At 36.8% G+C, this 17,691-nt stretch overlaps 1 protein-coding gene across 2 annotated transcripts in view; it reads left to right on the top strand.

Moving 5' to 3' along the window:
* CHID1 (chitinase domain containing 1) overlaps positions 1-17,691 on the top strand; it is a 126,758-nt gene that overhangs the window by 42,730 nt on the left and 66,337 nt on the right. For both annotated transcript variants that reach the window (XM_009889354.1, XM_009889355.1), the window contains 2 exons: positions 1,739-1,840; positions 3,797-3,952. In XM_009889354.1, coding sequence (XP_009887656.1) covers positions 1,739-1,840; positions 3,797-3,952 — 258 coding nt within the window. The remainder of the gene's footprint in view (positions 1-1,738; positions 1,841-3,796; positions 3,953-17,691) is intronic.

The raw sequence follows: 17,691 nt of genomic DNA on the forward strand, positions 1-17,691 counted from the left end.
TGATTTATTCTGCCCCATTTTGTAACCTGTACTCTGTTAACCTCTTTCCTAATGTGATGGAACAGAAAGTGTCCTTCTAAACTGATAAATGAATGCTGTTATGCTCTGGTGATCCATTTGGCATATATTGTTGGATGGAGAATTTGCGCACTGATCCAAAAGTGATAAGGGTCAAAATAAGTGATTTTTCTGTTTATTACTTGCATCTGTCACTGAGTATCTTTTTGGTTTTTACATTTAAGACTGACCGTGTGTGGTTTTAATGTGTATCTTGGCTAGACAGGGGTTGCCTACTAATTTCTAGGTCAAGTAGATGTTTCTGATACACTGGGAAGGTCTGGATTCTTCAGTCTCTCTCCTCTACTCTCTAGAGGAGTCTTGTACAATTCTCTAAGTCTGACTCTTGAATGACTGAGTCGCACCACAGAGTTTGTAGCTGTTAAACCACCTCTTTTTTTCTTTTTCTTTTCTTTTATAATGGTCACCTATGAATCCTGCTCTCCCAGGCTATTTAGGACAATATGCTATTTCTCTACCTCTGCTTCAGAGCCCTCTGGCTAAGAACACTGTTCTCCTGGCTGCAGCTTCTCCGTTTTAGTTCAGTCCCATCTTTGCAGTATGATTAAGGCTTCCTTCTAGTGGAAGGTGTCCATGCCCATGGCAGGGAGGTTGGAACTAGATTATCTTTAAGGTCTCTTCCAACCTAATTATTCTATGATTCTATGATGATTCTGTGTTCCCTGCTGTGTTGTGTGCTGCTTGTTTGAAGTTACAAATTCTCTTTGAAACAGATGCAATATTTTCAGGCAACTTGTGAGCATTAATTGTTTCTGAGTTGAACAGTTGAAGGAAGTCAGTAGTCTCTATGAGTCTACTGTCAAAAATATACCCCCTCACCCATGAAGCAGGGTAGATATTAACCCAGTGCTAGATTTTGTAAATTAAGTATAAGCAAAAAAAAGGGGGAAGTAACAACTGTGTTCCATATTTCATACCAAGATATGCTGAAGACATAACTACACTTTTGTCTAGAGAAGGTCATAGAATGGATTTTTTTATCCTCCCCCAAAGAAGAAAGAAATGGATGTATTTTCATCTAAAGAAAAGAGGTTTGTATAGTCTTTTGCTAAAACCAGACAGCTGCATAGGCCTTCTGCTTTTTAGGACTTTTTTGGAAGGGAATGAAAAGAAAGTAAAGTGCTTTTCAGTGGTGAGAGAAAATTAGTAAAAAGTACAGTACAAGCTGAAATTAAAGTTCCTTTTGAAATTAATAAAAAAATTACCTCTGGTTTATGTTTTTGTATCAATAGCTGCACCCATCCATTTATTAAAGTATGGTTCAGATAACTTAGTTTTATAAATATCAAAAAGCAGTTTGACAGGCCAAGCAATTAAAGGTTTTGTAAAAGCTTTTAGAGTTCAGTTGGTTGCTACCGAAGGCAATTTGATTAGTCCACAGCCCTTATAATGACTATTGTACCCATGATGGAAATCCTTGTTTGGTAAGTATGCTGTGGAAGTCTGATTCTTCCCACCGGCAACATAAGTAGCATTGAATATTTATTTTTTTTTTAGACATTTATGTTAAGAACGCCACTGAAATTTCTTTTTTTGCCACCTCAGAATGAAAGATTTTTCTTACGTGATCAAATGTTATGAAACCCGAAAGAGAGAATAAGCCAGGTTATTGTAGTAATTTATCTCTTCCTGTTGTTTTTTTTGCCTTTTTTTTAAAAAGGACTAACCAGCCGGGAATGTTCACAAAGAAAGAATTTGATCAGTTGGCCTCAGCAGTAGACAGCTTCAGTCTCATGACATATGACTATTCAACACCACAACGGTAAGACTCCATCTAACATTAGAAAAAGATTGCTGAAGGAACTGGTTGCCTGTTAAGTCACTATTAAATCTACGGCATGAGTTCATTTTTTTAGTAAAGTGCATAGTCTGTTTTAACTGTACCAGATACTAAAGTTTTGGATTAATAATTAGGATAGGTGATTTTTGAACAAGCCAATAACACAGGACATTGTTTAACAGCAGTGTAGATTTGGCACCCAGATATTGTGAAAGGCTTTGTACCCAAGCTAAAACCAATATCCTTTTACTAGTACTGTGAAACTTATTCTTTTCCAGGCCAGGTTCTTTTCATTTTAGTTATTTAGCACAGTTCTGCAGGATACTGCAGATTCTGTGTATCTTGCTTCAAGGTGGCTGTCCAGAGTTAATATTTGTGGTAAACTGGCAGATTTAGAGATGCCATCATTTTTGTGTTTATTACATCACTAAAACCATTGTCACCTGTAGTATATTAGCATTTTGATAATATCTAGACAGGTTTAAGAGGAAGGAACTTTTGTCTTTTCTGAAAATAATTTATATATGTCCTTCCTATCTCTCCCCAGGCCTGTCTCTACATCTTCAAGCCTAGTGACCTAGGGGAGAATAAACATAAGTAGTAATGTGTACTGAAGTTAGAACAGTGGTTTTGTTACTCTCTGCTGGAATAGGCAGCATAAATGTATCCAGTTTAGCCTTCCTCTACGTAAATGTGAAATCTATGAAGATGAGGTGCTAAGGGCTTTTGTACAGGCTATACAAGCCCATCTGGAAACCTGAATGAATTTTGAAATACCGTGCTGTAGGCTGCATCTTTCCTGTGTGGCAAAGCTACAGCATGCTTTATGCCATGTTAAAATCACAGGTTCTATTATGGTACAGTCACATCTTTAGGCTTTCACTGGCACTTTAAGTTACTTAGGTCTGCTGGAGCTGCTAATCTTTTTTACTTGAAAGGAGGAAGGAAGCATTCTTCAGTTAACACACCCATTGCATTTGAAGTAAATGTAGTTTCTGAGATGTAATACTTCTAGTGTGAGAAGGGATTTGATAAAAAAGAATTCAAATCTTTTATGCTTGAATTTGCTTTGATTGGTCTGAGTATATGAAAAACAGAATAATACATATGTTTTCTCACAAATTTTTTGCCTTTAAATATGAATACAATTTCCAGCAACATTCCTATGCTGTGTTAGCATATTGAGTTCTAATGGCACAGATATCCCGAAGGCTTTGAGGCAGATAATTAGTGGGGAGTAGAGTGTTGATATTTGTAGGACTAGAATATGCTTTTCCTTATCCTTGCGATAAAACCCGCTCTCCTCTCTGATGAGGTAGGAATGGAATGAGCACGGTATCCTAATACTGTATATATGACAGTTCAATTACTCTCTCTATTAAGGCTCTACTCTTTTTCTTAATGTAGCTTTTTGTTAGGTAATTGCCTATTTACGGTTTTATCCATAAAAGTTGAACAATCATTGAAATCTGTATTGCTTACCCAGTCACTGATTTTATAGTTCTTTCTGTAAGTAAATGGTGGATTTTGTCCCAGTATGTTGTGCCAATTTACAGTAAAAACATTGAGGATAGCATTGAAAAAGAATTGAAGTCATACAGAGTTTTGAATTACTGTGTGGGCATTGTGCCAGGCCCAGTGACAGCAAAAATGTGCTAGGTGGAAACCTTTTCTTACCACTGTAAAAAGTTTTGTGTCCCTTCACCTTAGAATTGAATCATAAGCCAAGAGTGGGGGAAGCATGTTTTGTGCATCAGTACTTCAAGCCACTGAAGCATGTGCATTTAACCTTCACAGGATTGTAGGTTAACCTTCACTGATTTTTGTGTGCCATATTTTGCTCTTTACAATTACACTAGTCAAAAAAAAAAAAAAAAAAGGCTGAGGATGAATGTGTACTGTTTCTGACAACCTGTTTGATTTTTGCAAACTTGACAGACCTGGTCCAAATTCCCCTATTCCCTGGGTACGAGCCTGTATTCAAGTACTGGATCCTGATTCAAAATGGAGGAATAAAATACTTCTAGGGCTGAATTTCTATGGCATGGACTATTCTGCTTTGGGAGCCTCTGGGGAGCCAATCCTTGGTAGCAGGTAAGACTTCTCTGGATAGTAAGTACTTATGTATGATGTAGTCTCACAAAACTCAGAAATTTGCAAGTATTATTGTTTAGAAATATGGATGTGTTAGTGACATAGAAATGGCTGAAGTGATAAATCTGCACATGAAATAGTAGCTCAACAGTTAGAGTAAGACCTGTAACTTCTCTTCCCTGTACAGAAGTGCAGATAGATGGCACAGTTATCCTGTCAGAACTCCTATGGAAAAATGGTTTACGTAATTTTCTTTCTTTCCTCTATCCATGCTTGTACATGCAGTTTGCCATCCTTGTTCTGCAGTATTCTCTTATGTTCTGTATCATTTTGGGGGTTCATGCAGTTGACCTAAAGATTGTTTTTCTCAGCCCCTGAAGTTGTTACCTGTTACTTTGAAATTTGATATTGGTTTCAAACAGCAATATGCCACCAAGTTTCTTTTGAGTAGAAAAAGCTGCAATAAGCTCACCTGGAGACAAAAATCTATAACAAGATAAAGGGAAGTATTCTAAAGCCAGCCAGAAATTTTTTATTGATTTGCAGAGGAAAATGGTTGGTTTAGTGTTCAGTAATAATGACCTATAATAACAATGAGCTGTGTAGAAATACAGTCAGGGTATAGTGCATCAAGCCAGAAGAAAAAGGAAGAAAAATGGGGTGAATTTGACAGGAAAATCAGGTTTGTTCAGAATTTTGTTATTACTTTATAAAATGGAACTGAGCCAATTCGAAACAAACCTGAAGCACAAGAGATGACTGTTCTCACTTTCACAGGTTGCTAAGTTCATTACACCGGGATATTTCAATATAGTAACAGATTGCTTGTTAGGCATTGAAATATTACCTGAGCTGGATTGTATAAGGTAAGGGCCTGAACTTTTTATGTCCATGCCTTCAGTTACACACTTGTCATCATTCCACTTGCCTCTGCTGTCTTCCTGCTTCACCTTGGCTGTTTGCAGGGGTATAATACTGTAGACACAGTTTTCTCCCAGTGCTGAATTGTGTCTGAATCTTGCCAAATAACAGAAAATGATTACAGGGAGAAGAAAATAAAGCCATTGCCTACAGTGAAATGTATATCAGAATGGCTTCTGTAAAGTTAGTTGTAGTGGTTAGGCAGGAAAAATACTAAATAGTCGACATTGTTGATTTACAAACCTAATCATATAAGCTCAGCACAATGAATGTAGCTTCACTGTAATATTTACAGTTCCTTTTGCAGCAGGAGGATTGCACTGTCTGGCAGAATAAAAGGATCTTTCTTTTTTCTGAACTGCAACTTTTGGAATGAGGTTTCTACTCGAAAACATACTGCATACTAGGATGGCATCTACTTTTACTTTTCATAGATTCTTCTGGATTATATTATAGTATTAATTCATGTTGCTTTTTAACTAATGGCAAAAATATCCTCACTAAGAGTCATGTATGATTAATCTAATGTTTACCAAAAAAGGCTATGTTTACTTGTATGCAGGGCACTGATGCACAGTACGGGACAATATGTTTTATACAGAGAATGGTCCTGTTAACATATTCTTCGTTGACAGACCATGATATTGTAATTTTTCAGATATCTACCAGAAGCAAGATTCTGGACAAAGTCTTTAAGAAACTTCGAGTTTATACATAAAACACATTAATTTCCACTTTGCTGCCTTACCTATTAAACACTGGTCAATGGTTAAGTTTACTTTTCCAGAAATATATTTTTGAGCATGCACAATTATGTATTATTTTTGCTGTATATGTCATGTGTAGTAATGTAATAGTAAAATAGGTTCGAGGTAAGCCAGCTTCAAAATAAAGAAGACAGAAAAAAGAGGTTATTAGTGTAAAATAAGCTTTCTGCCATTTAATTGGTAACATGCTCTTTGTAAGGAAGTCCTAGTTTTTAGCATTTCTGAGTCTCTGAAAACTATCACTATCACATCCAATTGAATACCATGATGGGCATGGCTTGTTCAGAGAATGTCTTCCTCCCTTCCTCTGAAAAAGCTTCCCTTTTATTCCATTATTAATACTCTGGCTACATCAGTTTTTTTTCTTTTTCTAAGACGACACACAGCTGAAGCTGCTCCTATTCCTTCTTATTTTTGTATCTGCTTCATAGTACATAAAAAGGCTGCTCAGAAGCCGTGTCCAGTGTAGAGGCGGATGACTTGATTATTTATTTTTCTCCCCTTGGCTCCTTAGTGAATTTGAGCTTCCTGTTTCTTGGTGACTGTAATCCAGTGTTAGTCATGACCTGTAAAAGTGTTGAAGGTTTGAGTCATGGCTCCTTTAAGGCACCCTCCATGTGTTGTAGTGATAGTGATGCTAAGCTAAAGTACTAGTATTAAAATTAGATCAAAATCTATTCAGTTAAGTGCAGTATGGTGGGTATCAACTTTTATGTTGTGGGTTTCTCTTCAGGTTTTTGCGTCTGAAACTTAATGCATGTACAGGTCTCCGACATGCCAGTGCTCCTTGGCACACTGTAAGGTGCGCACTGTCTTGTTGAAGCATATTCATTAGAATCCGGTCATCTTGTTATACTAAGAGAGCTGGAGAATTGTAAGCTTCAGTGACAAACTGTATATTCTCAAGTTGTTTGATGGAAATGTAGTATGCACTTCGATTGATTATTTGTATAGCTTATATATAGGATTACATGCGCAGCGCATAAACCTTTGCTAGTCTCATGTTTGTGTTTTTCGTTAGGATAGGAATTATGTGATGGAAGGAGGCTCTGAGCATAGGTAGGTTTCATTTGCTGAATATTTTTTCAGTCCAGAAGTTCATAAAATAATATTCAATAGAATTCCTATTTGCATAAAATATTATCTGGCAGTGTTTTTTTATTGCAGAACATAATCTAAAGGTAGAAGTACTTGGTTACCATTTTGCTGAAAAGATAAACAACCTTTCCTTTATACACACCATAGAAAGTAATATGTATGTGTATTTGTACTTGTGTACGTATATATATCAGGATTAAATGAAATGAAAAAAACAACTTTTCTTTTATAGCACAATGTAGTTTGTCTTTGGGTGTTGTTACAGTAGGAACTGCAACTTATATTTACAGTAAAAATGTGTTCGTCTTGCAGCTAAGTCACAAGTATTATTTGTTAATACAGTGACTCAATCTCAGAGATTATAGCACACTCTGGTACTTTAATCAACCAAGTACCATTGTTGTTTAGCTGCAGGGAAGCTACATTCCTGTCTATATTTAGTTCTCACATAATTTGTATGGAATGTTAAGCCTGAAATAAAGGTGTTGAGGCTGTGATTCCCCGAATCACCTCTAGTGCTTCTGGCAATGTTTTCTGCCCTCTAGCTGTCAGTAATCAAGTGTCTGAACTGCTAAGATGCAGTCATTAAAACTTACGACTGTATTAAAATCCTGTCAGAATAACCATCTTGTATTGCTGACTTGCTGCTCTAAAGAGCAGTTTATTCCAGCATATCCTCTGTTGAGAGTGCAATCTGACAGTATTTCTTCTTCAGCTGAAAAGTGTATGTCTTTGGGTAAATAATTCTTCAGTATATCCTGAAGCTTAAGAAATTGTTTAGCCTTTCTGCAGAATCTTTACCTTTGAGTCCTTTTTCAGAACTGTAATAGGTCAGCAAGCCCCTCAATCTTACAAGCTTTTTACTTCCGATGTACTTTTTTTCCCTTTAACTGTCTGCTCTTCAGAATCTCTCTTAATCACTGGGACATTTTATTTCAGTTCCAGTAATACCCATTGTTTTCTTTTGCCTTCTTATGGGAGGTTAGACAGCAGTGCAGTGGTGTTTTCCATTCCATGCCATCTAAAATCTGTAGCCTTTATGACCTGGGCTGAAAGGGAACTGATAAATTTCATTGCTAGCTGTGAATTAAAAGCAATGTAAATCAAAGGCTATCATGTGGCAATGGTCGTTTAATAAATCAGCCTCTTTTATTGAGCAGATCCCTGCTAAGTTTAATGTATTAAAGACATTTTGTAGTTTTTTTTTTTTTTGTGTGGTGTTGAAAGAGTGAAGATACATGTCTGATGTTCCACCTGACTGTATATAACTTTTGAATATATTATGCATCCAAGCTGCTTTTGTTCCAAATGTAGCTGTTGAAAATAGATATGTGAATAACTCCATTGTTGTGAGACAATGCTGTGTGTCCTTACCTTTTATTTAAAGGAATTTGAGTGCAGATTTTCACATTAATTTTTAAACACTTAAGAAGATTGATACAATAAATCGCCAGTTGAAGCAAGGGAGAAGCTAATTTGACAATGCATTGTAATATTCAGAGATAGAAAATAAGATGACTTGCAAGCTGTGAGAGGATGTAGAGTTCTACTGAGAATTTTGTTGGCTGCCTGCCATTCTGTAAATAGCAGGTAATAAAACATGGTACTTAAACAGTTAGAGGTGAGCTTTTCCCCTCAATTAGAATCATAGAATGGTTAGAGATGGAAGGGACCTTAAAGATCATCTAGTTCCACCCGCCCTGCCATGGCAGAGACACTTTCCAGTAGACTAGGTTGCTCAAAGCCCCATCCAACCTGGCTTTGAACGCATCCAGGGGTGGGGCACCCACAGCTTCCCTGGGCAACCTGTTCCCAGTGCCTCACCACGCTCGCAGTAAAGAATTTCTTCCTATTATCTAATCCAAATCTACCCTCTTTCAGTTTCAAACTGTTACCCCTTCTCCTATTGCTACGCTCCCTGATAAAGAGTCCCTCCCTCATCTTTCCTGCAGGCCCCCTTTAGGTACTGGAAGGCTGCTATAAGGTCTCCCCAGAGCCTTCGCTTATCCAGGTTGAACAACCCCAACTCCCTCAGCCTGTCTTCATGGGAGAGGTGCTCCAGCCCTCTGATCATCTTCATGGCGCTCTTCTGGACTCCCTTTGACAGGTCCATGTCCTTCTTGTGTCCAGAGCTGGACACAGTACTCCAGGTCTTTATTAGTAGCAATTTAAGAAGATTTGGGCCAACTGTGACTCAGTATTTTGTCTTACAGAAGGTAACAAAAAACTTGTGGAAGGGAGGCTTTTATTCTTCAAGCTTCAAGGCTTTTGCAACATTAGTCTTTATGCTGTAATTCTCTCAGGATTTCCATTACTTCCCTGCATACCAGGATTTTGTATCATATTTTATGTAACATTGGGAAGATACTAATATTTTAAATAAACTGATGGACCAGTTAGCTCTATAGGATTGAACGTCCTCTTGATCTGTTGTCCACTTCTTCATTGGAGAAACTGTTAAGCTCTTTCTTCTTGAATTGTACTGCTGCATCAGATGGTAAAATCAAGGCAGTGATAGGAGGAAGTTACAATTGGGCCTGGAATCGAAAAAAGTTATTTCTATATTACAAATATCTAAATAATTAATGAGTGTTTCGAGAGGTTTATTCTATTAAATTCCCTCGGAGATATTCTATTATGTATGGCTTCCATGGTATATTTGTCCCTCCCTCCCTTTAAGAATGTAAGGTGAGCGTGAGCTGTTCACTGAAAGACCAGTTAATTCATATCAAGTAGATAGAACATCTTACAAAGTAAAATTATTATCGTATTTCAGCTTGTCCCGAGTTGTTAAATGCAAAGCTTTTATTTTTTTTTTAATGTATAACACATTCCTTATTTCTTTTGAAATGAGGGAAAGGTGGCTTGTGTTTATTAAGCAAATAATTGGTTCTGAAGTTCAGTTGTACAATGGCATATTGGCTATGGGTGAGGGTAAATCTCAGTGCATGTGTTTTTTAAAAAAATATAGTAAATTCTGATGTACATTTTAAACAGTGGGCATATTGCTGTGATATGTGCTCATCTCTGTCTCTCAGGATTGTTTTTAGTAGTAAACTTGCTACAGGCAATATTTACAGGAAAACAAATGTTGACAAAATAATACTGATATAGTACTTTATTGTCTCATTGTACTCTAATCATTAGAAGATAGCATAATGGGATTGGGAAAAATACTTGTGTGGTTTAAAACAAACAAACGGAAGAGCCAGAAAGCTTTACTATAAGTTAAATTTATTTATGTTCGTAGATTTGCATATGAGTGTCTGCACACACTGTAAAGTGAAAAAACCTCATTGCTTTGAAATCCTTATTTGGGCTTGTGAGATCACTAGTGATGGACCTAAAAGCACTTCTAGCCCTGACTGAATCTCTTCAAATAGATGGTGATTAACAAACAACATAGAATAGATAACACTATATGTTTATCCAGATTCCTCCACTATCAATCCCTTAGCTCCCATTGCTCCAGCCTCTCTCACATTCAGGGCTGAAAGGATAATGATTAATTTTTGCCTGGTGTTGACTGTCCCCCATGAGATAGTCATTCTGTTCAGTTCCATTGCAAATCAGTTGGGGATGAGTGTGAAAAGGGCCTCCTGAAAATGCTCATTGTCTTTATGTGAGTTAGCCTAGAGCTGGGTAAGTGCACTGAGCTGACTTCTTGGATTGTGTGCAGTGTAGATTCCTCTGGGAAGCTTTTGATTCTGAAGGCGTAAAGTCCTCCTCGTTTTGAGCCAAAAGACAGCAGCTATGATGATGTTTATCAGTCACCCTAGGACCTCTAACCACCGCTGACAGGGATGCATGGTCTAGAGTGCTGGGTCCAGGCAGCTGGATGTTTTTCTCTTATTTCTAACATGGGAGGGTTTTTGACCTTTTCCTGAGCAAAATACATCCTGGGGTTTTGGTTGGTTTGTTTGTGGATTTTTTGTTGTTTTGTTTTTCTTGTTGTCCGTCCCCTGTCATGTCCTCCCCCTGACTGTTTCATGTCTAAGTTACTTCCCCCATTGGTTTTGATGAGGTGGACCACTTTTTTGTTGATTAGTGTGTCTGATGATTGAAAAATTGGGCCGGCTTGAAAAATAATGGAATATATGTTTCTGAATACAGATACTGTAAGACAGGGTTTGTTTATCTTGCAACTTGAATAGAGCCAGATTCTGATTGTCTATTCTCTTTACTAGAAAACTGACAGTAATGAGTTCATTTGTATTTTGTTGAAGGAGGGCCATTGATTGATGTGTAGTATGTACTTGGGTTTTTTTTAACAGACAAGCTTTTCTTTTAAGTCTTAAAAGAAAGAAGCTTGGAGGTTTTCTAATCTTAAACTGATTTTGCAATCCTCATTACCTAATTTTAACATTAGTCCATTCAGTGAGTGGAATTGCCATGATTGTTGGGGACGCATACAGAATTAGAACCATGATATAACTTTTCATAGGCCTGTTGAAACTAATCTGAATATCACCAGTATAGATTTAAAAGTCGGAATGAACTTTCTTGGTAACTAAAAATATAATTTCAGTTGGTTGAATTTATAGGAAGACAATTATATACTCCTTCATTTGCTCAAGAGCACCACTTTCAAAGCTTTATTTAGCAAACTCTGAACCTTGACAAAGCACAGTTCTTTTCCTTTTTTTCTGATCTGCTAAGGTCATGTCTTCATTACTTGGCTACATGTATGCTGTCAAGCAGGCTGGCACAAAAGTGTTGCTGGGGACCCGGTGCTTACACAATGAGTCTTTGGGATTTTTTTTCTTAGGGATTACTCTAGTCTTGTTCTATGGACTGCAACATGTTAGCCGTTAGAGTGCCTCTTCTGCTGTTGTTTCATCCAAAAAAAGCAGCCATTTCATGCACTCTGAGACTGTTCCATGATGCAGACCAAAGTGTGGTGTTAGTTTTTCTTGTTAAAGCTCAATCCTGATGTGAACTAGAAGTTTGGTGTAGGCAGAATCATACAATCTAAATGCCTCCTTTCATTTTGACACAATGCTTTTAAACAGTACAATTGAATAATATTAAAAAAAAAGGTTAAGTTAAAAAACATATGTATTACTCATTGCATAAGGCAGTGGAAAAAATGCTGTAAAAATATTTTAACATTTCTCAAGGCTGTTTTTTTGTGCACAGTCATTCAGAGGGCAAGAATAAATGTGCATGTTTATTACAATTCCAGACAAAAGTAGGAATTGCAGCAACAAAGTATGCAGAGTGATTTAATTCCTGGCTGCATAAATGAGGCAAGAGCCAGCATGGAAATATGTAAGACTTAGGAATAGGCTTGAAGCGTTGAAGTAATACTTACAAAAAACAGTAATGGAGCGTATAGTTACACAGTCTTTGAAGTAATAGAAGTGCAAGTGTGTTCCACAACATTAACAGCTTTTGATTGGTGCAAACGGCTTGTTTACACGTGGAGTTATACAGCAGGTGATTGAATGAGGTTTCTGCTGATAACATTCAGTAGCAGTATAAGGTCCAAGAAGTTTTTTCTTTACATTTTTATGAGATATTTCAGTATATTATTAACACCAGGAAGTAAAGGAAGTTGGGGTCCCCCCCAAATTAGTTCATGCCTATTTTAAGAAAATGGATCTAGAAATGTTGAGTAAAAAAATTTTAGCTAAAGTAGTTTTTTGATTTTGTGCTCTAAAAGTAGGAGAGTTGCATTTCAGAATGTTACTGGAATGTAATGTTGTTTATGGCTAAAATGGAACTCTGTTACTTAATCTACTTTTAGGAAAAAAGTGCAATATTATGAAAATTATTACAAATTAGTTATTTGGAAACGGAATGATATGTATAAGATTATGCCCAAAATATATCTCTATATGCTAAATACTTACCTCTTTCTGACAGTTTTATGTATGTCATTTCCATGTTTAAGTCAAATGCTGGTTTTGTTACCCTATTTTAGAAAGAAACTGTCTTTGAAAAAACTAAAAATCTCTCCATATGCCATATCTTTGTAAACCTTTTGCAAAAAGCTTCTGCCTTCTGTTACTTATCTGCCTTTAAGTTTGGGGAGAGGAAAGAAAATTCGTCTTGAATGGTATTTCTTGTAAAGTTCAAGGTAGCTGTAATTGCCAGGCTTAGAGCAGGTATGTGAACTTCCCTGTTTGTGGGTGAGGCTGTTGATCGGGTTGAGAGGGTTAAAATGGAGTCTGTAAGTTCTGCAAAACAGTTTCTGTAGGACTGGGAATAGTCGTACTGCCAATCTCAAATAGAGGGTGGGCATGTAGATGGCAGGTGGTGCTTGCAGTCTTGCATATAAAATTATCTACTACAATGGTTTAAACCCAGAGAAGGTCATCTTATCATCAGTGTTTCCTTGTATTTACCAAAATTTAGAGACAGTAGTGTTTGACAAGATTAATTTTTTCCTGTTTGTATGAAAGCAAAATCTCCCTGAGGCTTTGAGTCCCAGTAACTTTTTTTTTTTGAAGTGTTTCCAGCTAAGTTGTGGGTTAGAGGTCTGTGCTTAATATGCTGATCACTTAGTGCCATAAACCTCGAAATGTAAAAGTCAATGAAGCTGTCAATTTCCATTTTTTGCGCTGCTTTGAATTACATTTCACTGGATTCTACATTATTTAGTAATGATGCACTAGACAGTTCAAGAAAACTCAGTATAGAAGTGGAATATACTTTAGTATTGACAGTGTGAGTGAAAAGTTGTGATTGCTATTGGGAATAATAATCTATAGAATTGGTACTAGATTTTAGCATTTGTGGATTATGAGCATGTGGAGAGAAATCAATGAGGCATGCATCCTTAGGAAGACCTCCATGTACCAAACCTGGGAAAGTAATATGATCATTGCAAACTGGCATTGCTGGCCCCTCATTACCCAGTGAATACACGGTGAAAACATCATGGGGAGCATAGTGTCTCTGCAGTTAACACTGAAATTTTGATTTATAAATATAATGTGGGTGTCTCATACCACCTTGATTGCTGCTTACTTACAAATGAAAAATCTAGTTTCTTCTGTATTGGGATTGCACTGTTTTTAATTTTTTTTTGGTTGGTTGTTTTTTTTGTTTGGACATTAAGTCTTAGCTGGGTCCAGGCATTCTGAAGTGTGTAGTTTACACTGGTTTTGTTTCTGTACTTGAGTTTGCATATTGAAGGCATCCTGAACAATTTTCTTTTTGCTGATGTATGTATCCTTGAGAAAATGAATGAGAAGACAGGGGAATAGGTAGAATAGTTAAAGATGAATGGTAAATTGTTTGTCATTTGTAATTGCTCTTATGTTTGACCCCGGAAACCAGTATTATACGCATCTGTATGTGTAAAATGCCTATCATGTTGCAAAGGTTTAAATCTTAAGTGTCAGTGTCTTTGTAAGCCTTACTTGGAGATGCGAATTATCAACTGTGAGTTGATAAGGGCAGCAGACACAGTGCTTCCATTTAAAAGCATAGCCAAGGATAGCAGTATCTGTGTGATACTTTTTCTGATTTAGAAACAATTACACTCAAGAATATTTTAGCGGTTCTTTTTATTCTTCCACGCAAATCTAATCGTGAAAGAAAACTGATCAGTCTGATGATGGAAATTGTCACCCAAACCCAGTGTTGTCTTAAGAAAATCAATTAAAATTTAAGTCAGGAGAAACTAAGGTGCTTGATAAGTGTAAAGTAAATTTAGTCTCTCCCCAGATAAAAAAAAAAAGCCGTGTACCACTGGTGGCAATATGTCAAGCTTACAGAGAGCCCCATCAATAAATTTCAATCAAGTCTGAAAACCTTTCAAAAAATGAGGAGTTTTCTTCCTGCTTCTTACCCCTAGAGTCTTCCTTGAGGAAATCCATGAAGGGACTATTAAGCATAAAATATGCCTGGAACCATATAGTTGACTGGTAACATTTATTTAACAACTGTATTAAGAATCATTGAAAACCTGTGGTTTTTTAAAGAAAAAATGTAATCTGAATCATGAGCTTGCATAAAGTAAAACACTGATAATTTGCAAAGCAACCATTTACTGTTAGTCTTTTGTGAAATGGTCGTTATCAAGCTGTGTAATAAAGGAGTGATTGCATGCTTTACTGTGTCCAGTGAGATCTTCCAGGATAAATAATATTTTGTTAGAATCTGTTTTATAGTACTGTAAGAAAGAGATGTATAAATAGGAGTGTTATAGGAACATGAATTTAAAATGTTCAAGTTCATTAGTAGATAGATTTAAGCAGTAGGGATTCTGTGTCAACAGGTGAAACAATTCGTTCTGAAGGACCCCTCAATAATCTTGTACTTGAATAGGAAAAGAAGTGATCTTTTAGCTGCAGTAAGGAAAAGTGAATGTCTTCAGAAATAGTAGTTTTGGAGCGTAGAAAAAAAAAAGGTTTTCTGGAGCTGACATGGAGCCATTTGTTTCAAATGACATTAATGTATATATTTTGACATGTGCTGTTCAGAATTACATTCTAAATAATTTATTTTCCATTCACTTTCTCGAAGTTCACTGCAGTTAGTTATTAAAATTCCCTTCTTAGCAATGGACACAATTTAAGATCACCCTCTCTGCTCTGCTCTATGTTGACAGCTTCTCATTTGAAATCAGAGTATTTCTGTTCACACAGGTCAGATGGGAAGTTATCTCTGGAGCTTTAACACTGTAATTTCTGTACATTCTTATATAAAAACCACAAAAATCATCAAGTGTAATTCACTCTGATACTTATAGACAGTTTAAAATTGTAAAAATGGGTTATTTCCAAAATGGTTTTTTTACCTCCTTAGCATCCTGTATTCCAAAATAGGCTTGCAGACTACTAGAGTAGTATTAGTGAATCTAGGTCGTATTTTCTACTTGGGTGTTTATATTTCGACCACTGTTCTCATTCTTTCTTGGATTCTTACACTTATTTATCTGCTGTTTAAATGTCTCTGTTCCTCCTTGCTTGAGTTTGGAAATATTTGACAGCTTTAATTTCTTTGGTATCTGAATTTTAGTAATAGGATGTTTCTTGAGAAATTTTTTTAAAAGCCACTAATTTATACAACAAAAACTTTTTGTTCACAGGATAATACATTTCTTTTCAGAGCTTATTTTCATATTAAATTTGCATCTTGAAACCTTTGTTTTGATTGTTTTTAGGAGAGAGAAGGACATTTTAACATTTATCTATTTTAGCATATTTTACACATAAAGCACGCAGCTCAGCTAATCCACATCCATTGAAAGACTACTGAAAATGAGTCCTCAGCCAGCACAAAGACAGACATAAAGGCTGGGAGAAGTAAGTCTTACGTTCCCTCATTTATATAAATGCATAATGTGAAAAATGCTGGTATATTTATTTTTTCCGTACTATTACATCAGTTTTAAAGCTGATTTTACTTTCCACAGTCTCATTGTATTCTCTGGTAGCCAGTAATAGATAAGTTGAACTGGCAATATTGATAGAAATATGGGGAAAAAAAATCCTTGCAGAAACAATATGAATCATTCTTTGTGAGACCCCACCTGGAGTACTGCATCATGCTCTGGAGCCCTGAGTACAGGACAGACATGGATGTGTTGGAGTGAGTCCAGAGGAGGGCCACAAAGATGATCAGAGGGCTGGAGCACCTCTGCTGTGAGGACAGGCTGAGGGAGTTGGGGTTGTTCAACCTGAAGAAGAGAAGACTCCGGGTAGACCTTATAGCAGCCTTCTAGTACTTAGAGGGGCCTACAGGAGAGCCGGGGAGGGACTCTTTATCAGGGAGTGTAGTGATAGAATGAGGGGTAATGGTTTTTAACTGAAAGAGTGAAGGTTTGGATTAGATATTAGGAAGAAATTCTTTATTGTGAGCATGATCAGACACTGGAATGGGTTACCCAGGAATGTTGTGGCTGCCCCATCCCTGGACGTGTTGAAGGCCAGGTTGGATGGGGCTTTGAGCAACCTAGTCTACTGGAAAGTGTCCCTGCTATGGCAGGGGGTTGGAACCAGATGATCTTTAAGGTCCCTTCCAACTCTAACCATTCTATGATTCTATATTTAAAAAGATAATAATAATAATAAAAAAGTAGGTTGACTGTTTCAATGCAGGTGTGGGGCCTTGAAGAGAAAGAAAACCCATAAAATTGTGGCATAAGTGATAAAATTATATACTTATTTTCTGCAGAATGCTCAAATTCTGAATTTAACTGCTTTATGAAGCTGCTCCTTTCAGTATGTGGAGCAATGATTCTCTGTATGTAACCCCTTTCATAGTTGTCAACAGTTGCAGCATCTTGCCATTTAATAAAGCATCTTTTTAAGGATGCATAAAACCCAAGTAGTTTTAGTATTAGGTTATTAAGTGTAACACGCATTGTGGCTGACCATGTTATAATGCTCTACTGCAATGGCACAAAATGTGCCAGTTTCCCTTGTTCTCTTTCCTCTAGTGTTTTTTCCATTTTAATCATTGTAATGTACTGACTACTTTTTGTAGCCATGTTTCCAAATTTAAATAATGATAAAGCAATCATTGATCAATGGAATCCTTATCTGGAATTATTGTTCCACGGTTTCAACAAAAATGAACAGCTTCAAATAGTCAGTTTGTCCTGAAGTAGCCATCTAATTTAAGGGATGCATTTGTGACCTTCGACCAGAACTTTCGTATCCCATCACCCGAAGCTGTGCTTTTGACTAGATCATCTTGCCTTTTGCACCTCCATTGAACAGTTTCTATTTATGTTTAAATACAGCTTCTATTATTCTAAGTTCAAGCCATCCTTTAAACAACCTGACCTTGTGACATAGGACTTCCTACCTTCAGAATGTTTTTTTGCTGGGGCTGTCAGACTGAGGCCCACATTTTTCAGGACTGACTACTGCCAACATGGTATCTGAGAACAGCGCTGTATAAATATTTTCCTTTCCTTTGTCTGTATTTTTGCTAGTCAGTGTGCCTGATAACTAACTACAGAATACCAGGGGGAACAAAGCTCCCCATCCC

Source organism: Charadrius vociferus, unplaced genomic scaffold, assembly GCF_000708025.1.
Source record: "Charadrius vociferus isolate BGI_N301 unplaced genomic scaffold, ASM70802v2 scaffold467, whole genome shotgun sequence".
NCBI classification, from domain to species: domain Eukaryota; kingdom Metazoa; phylum Chordata; class Aves; order Charadriiformes; family Charadriidae; genus Charadrius; species Charadrius vociferus.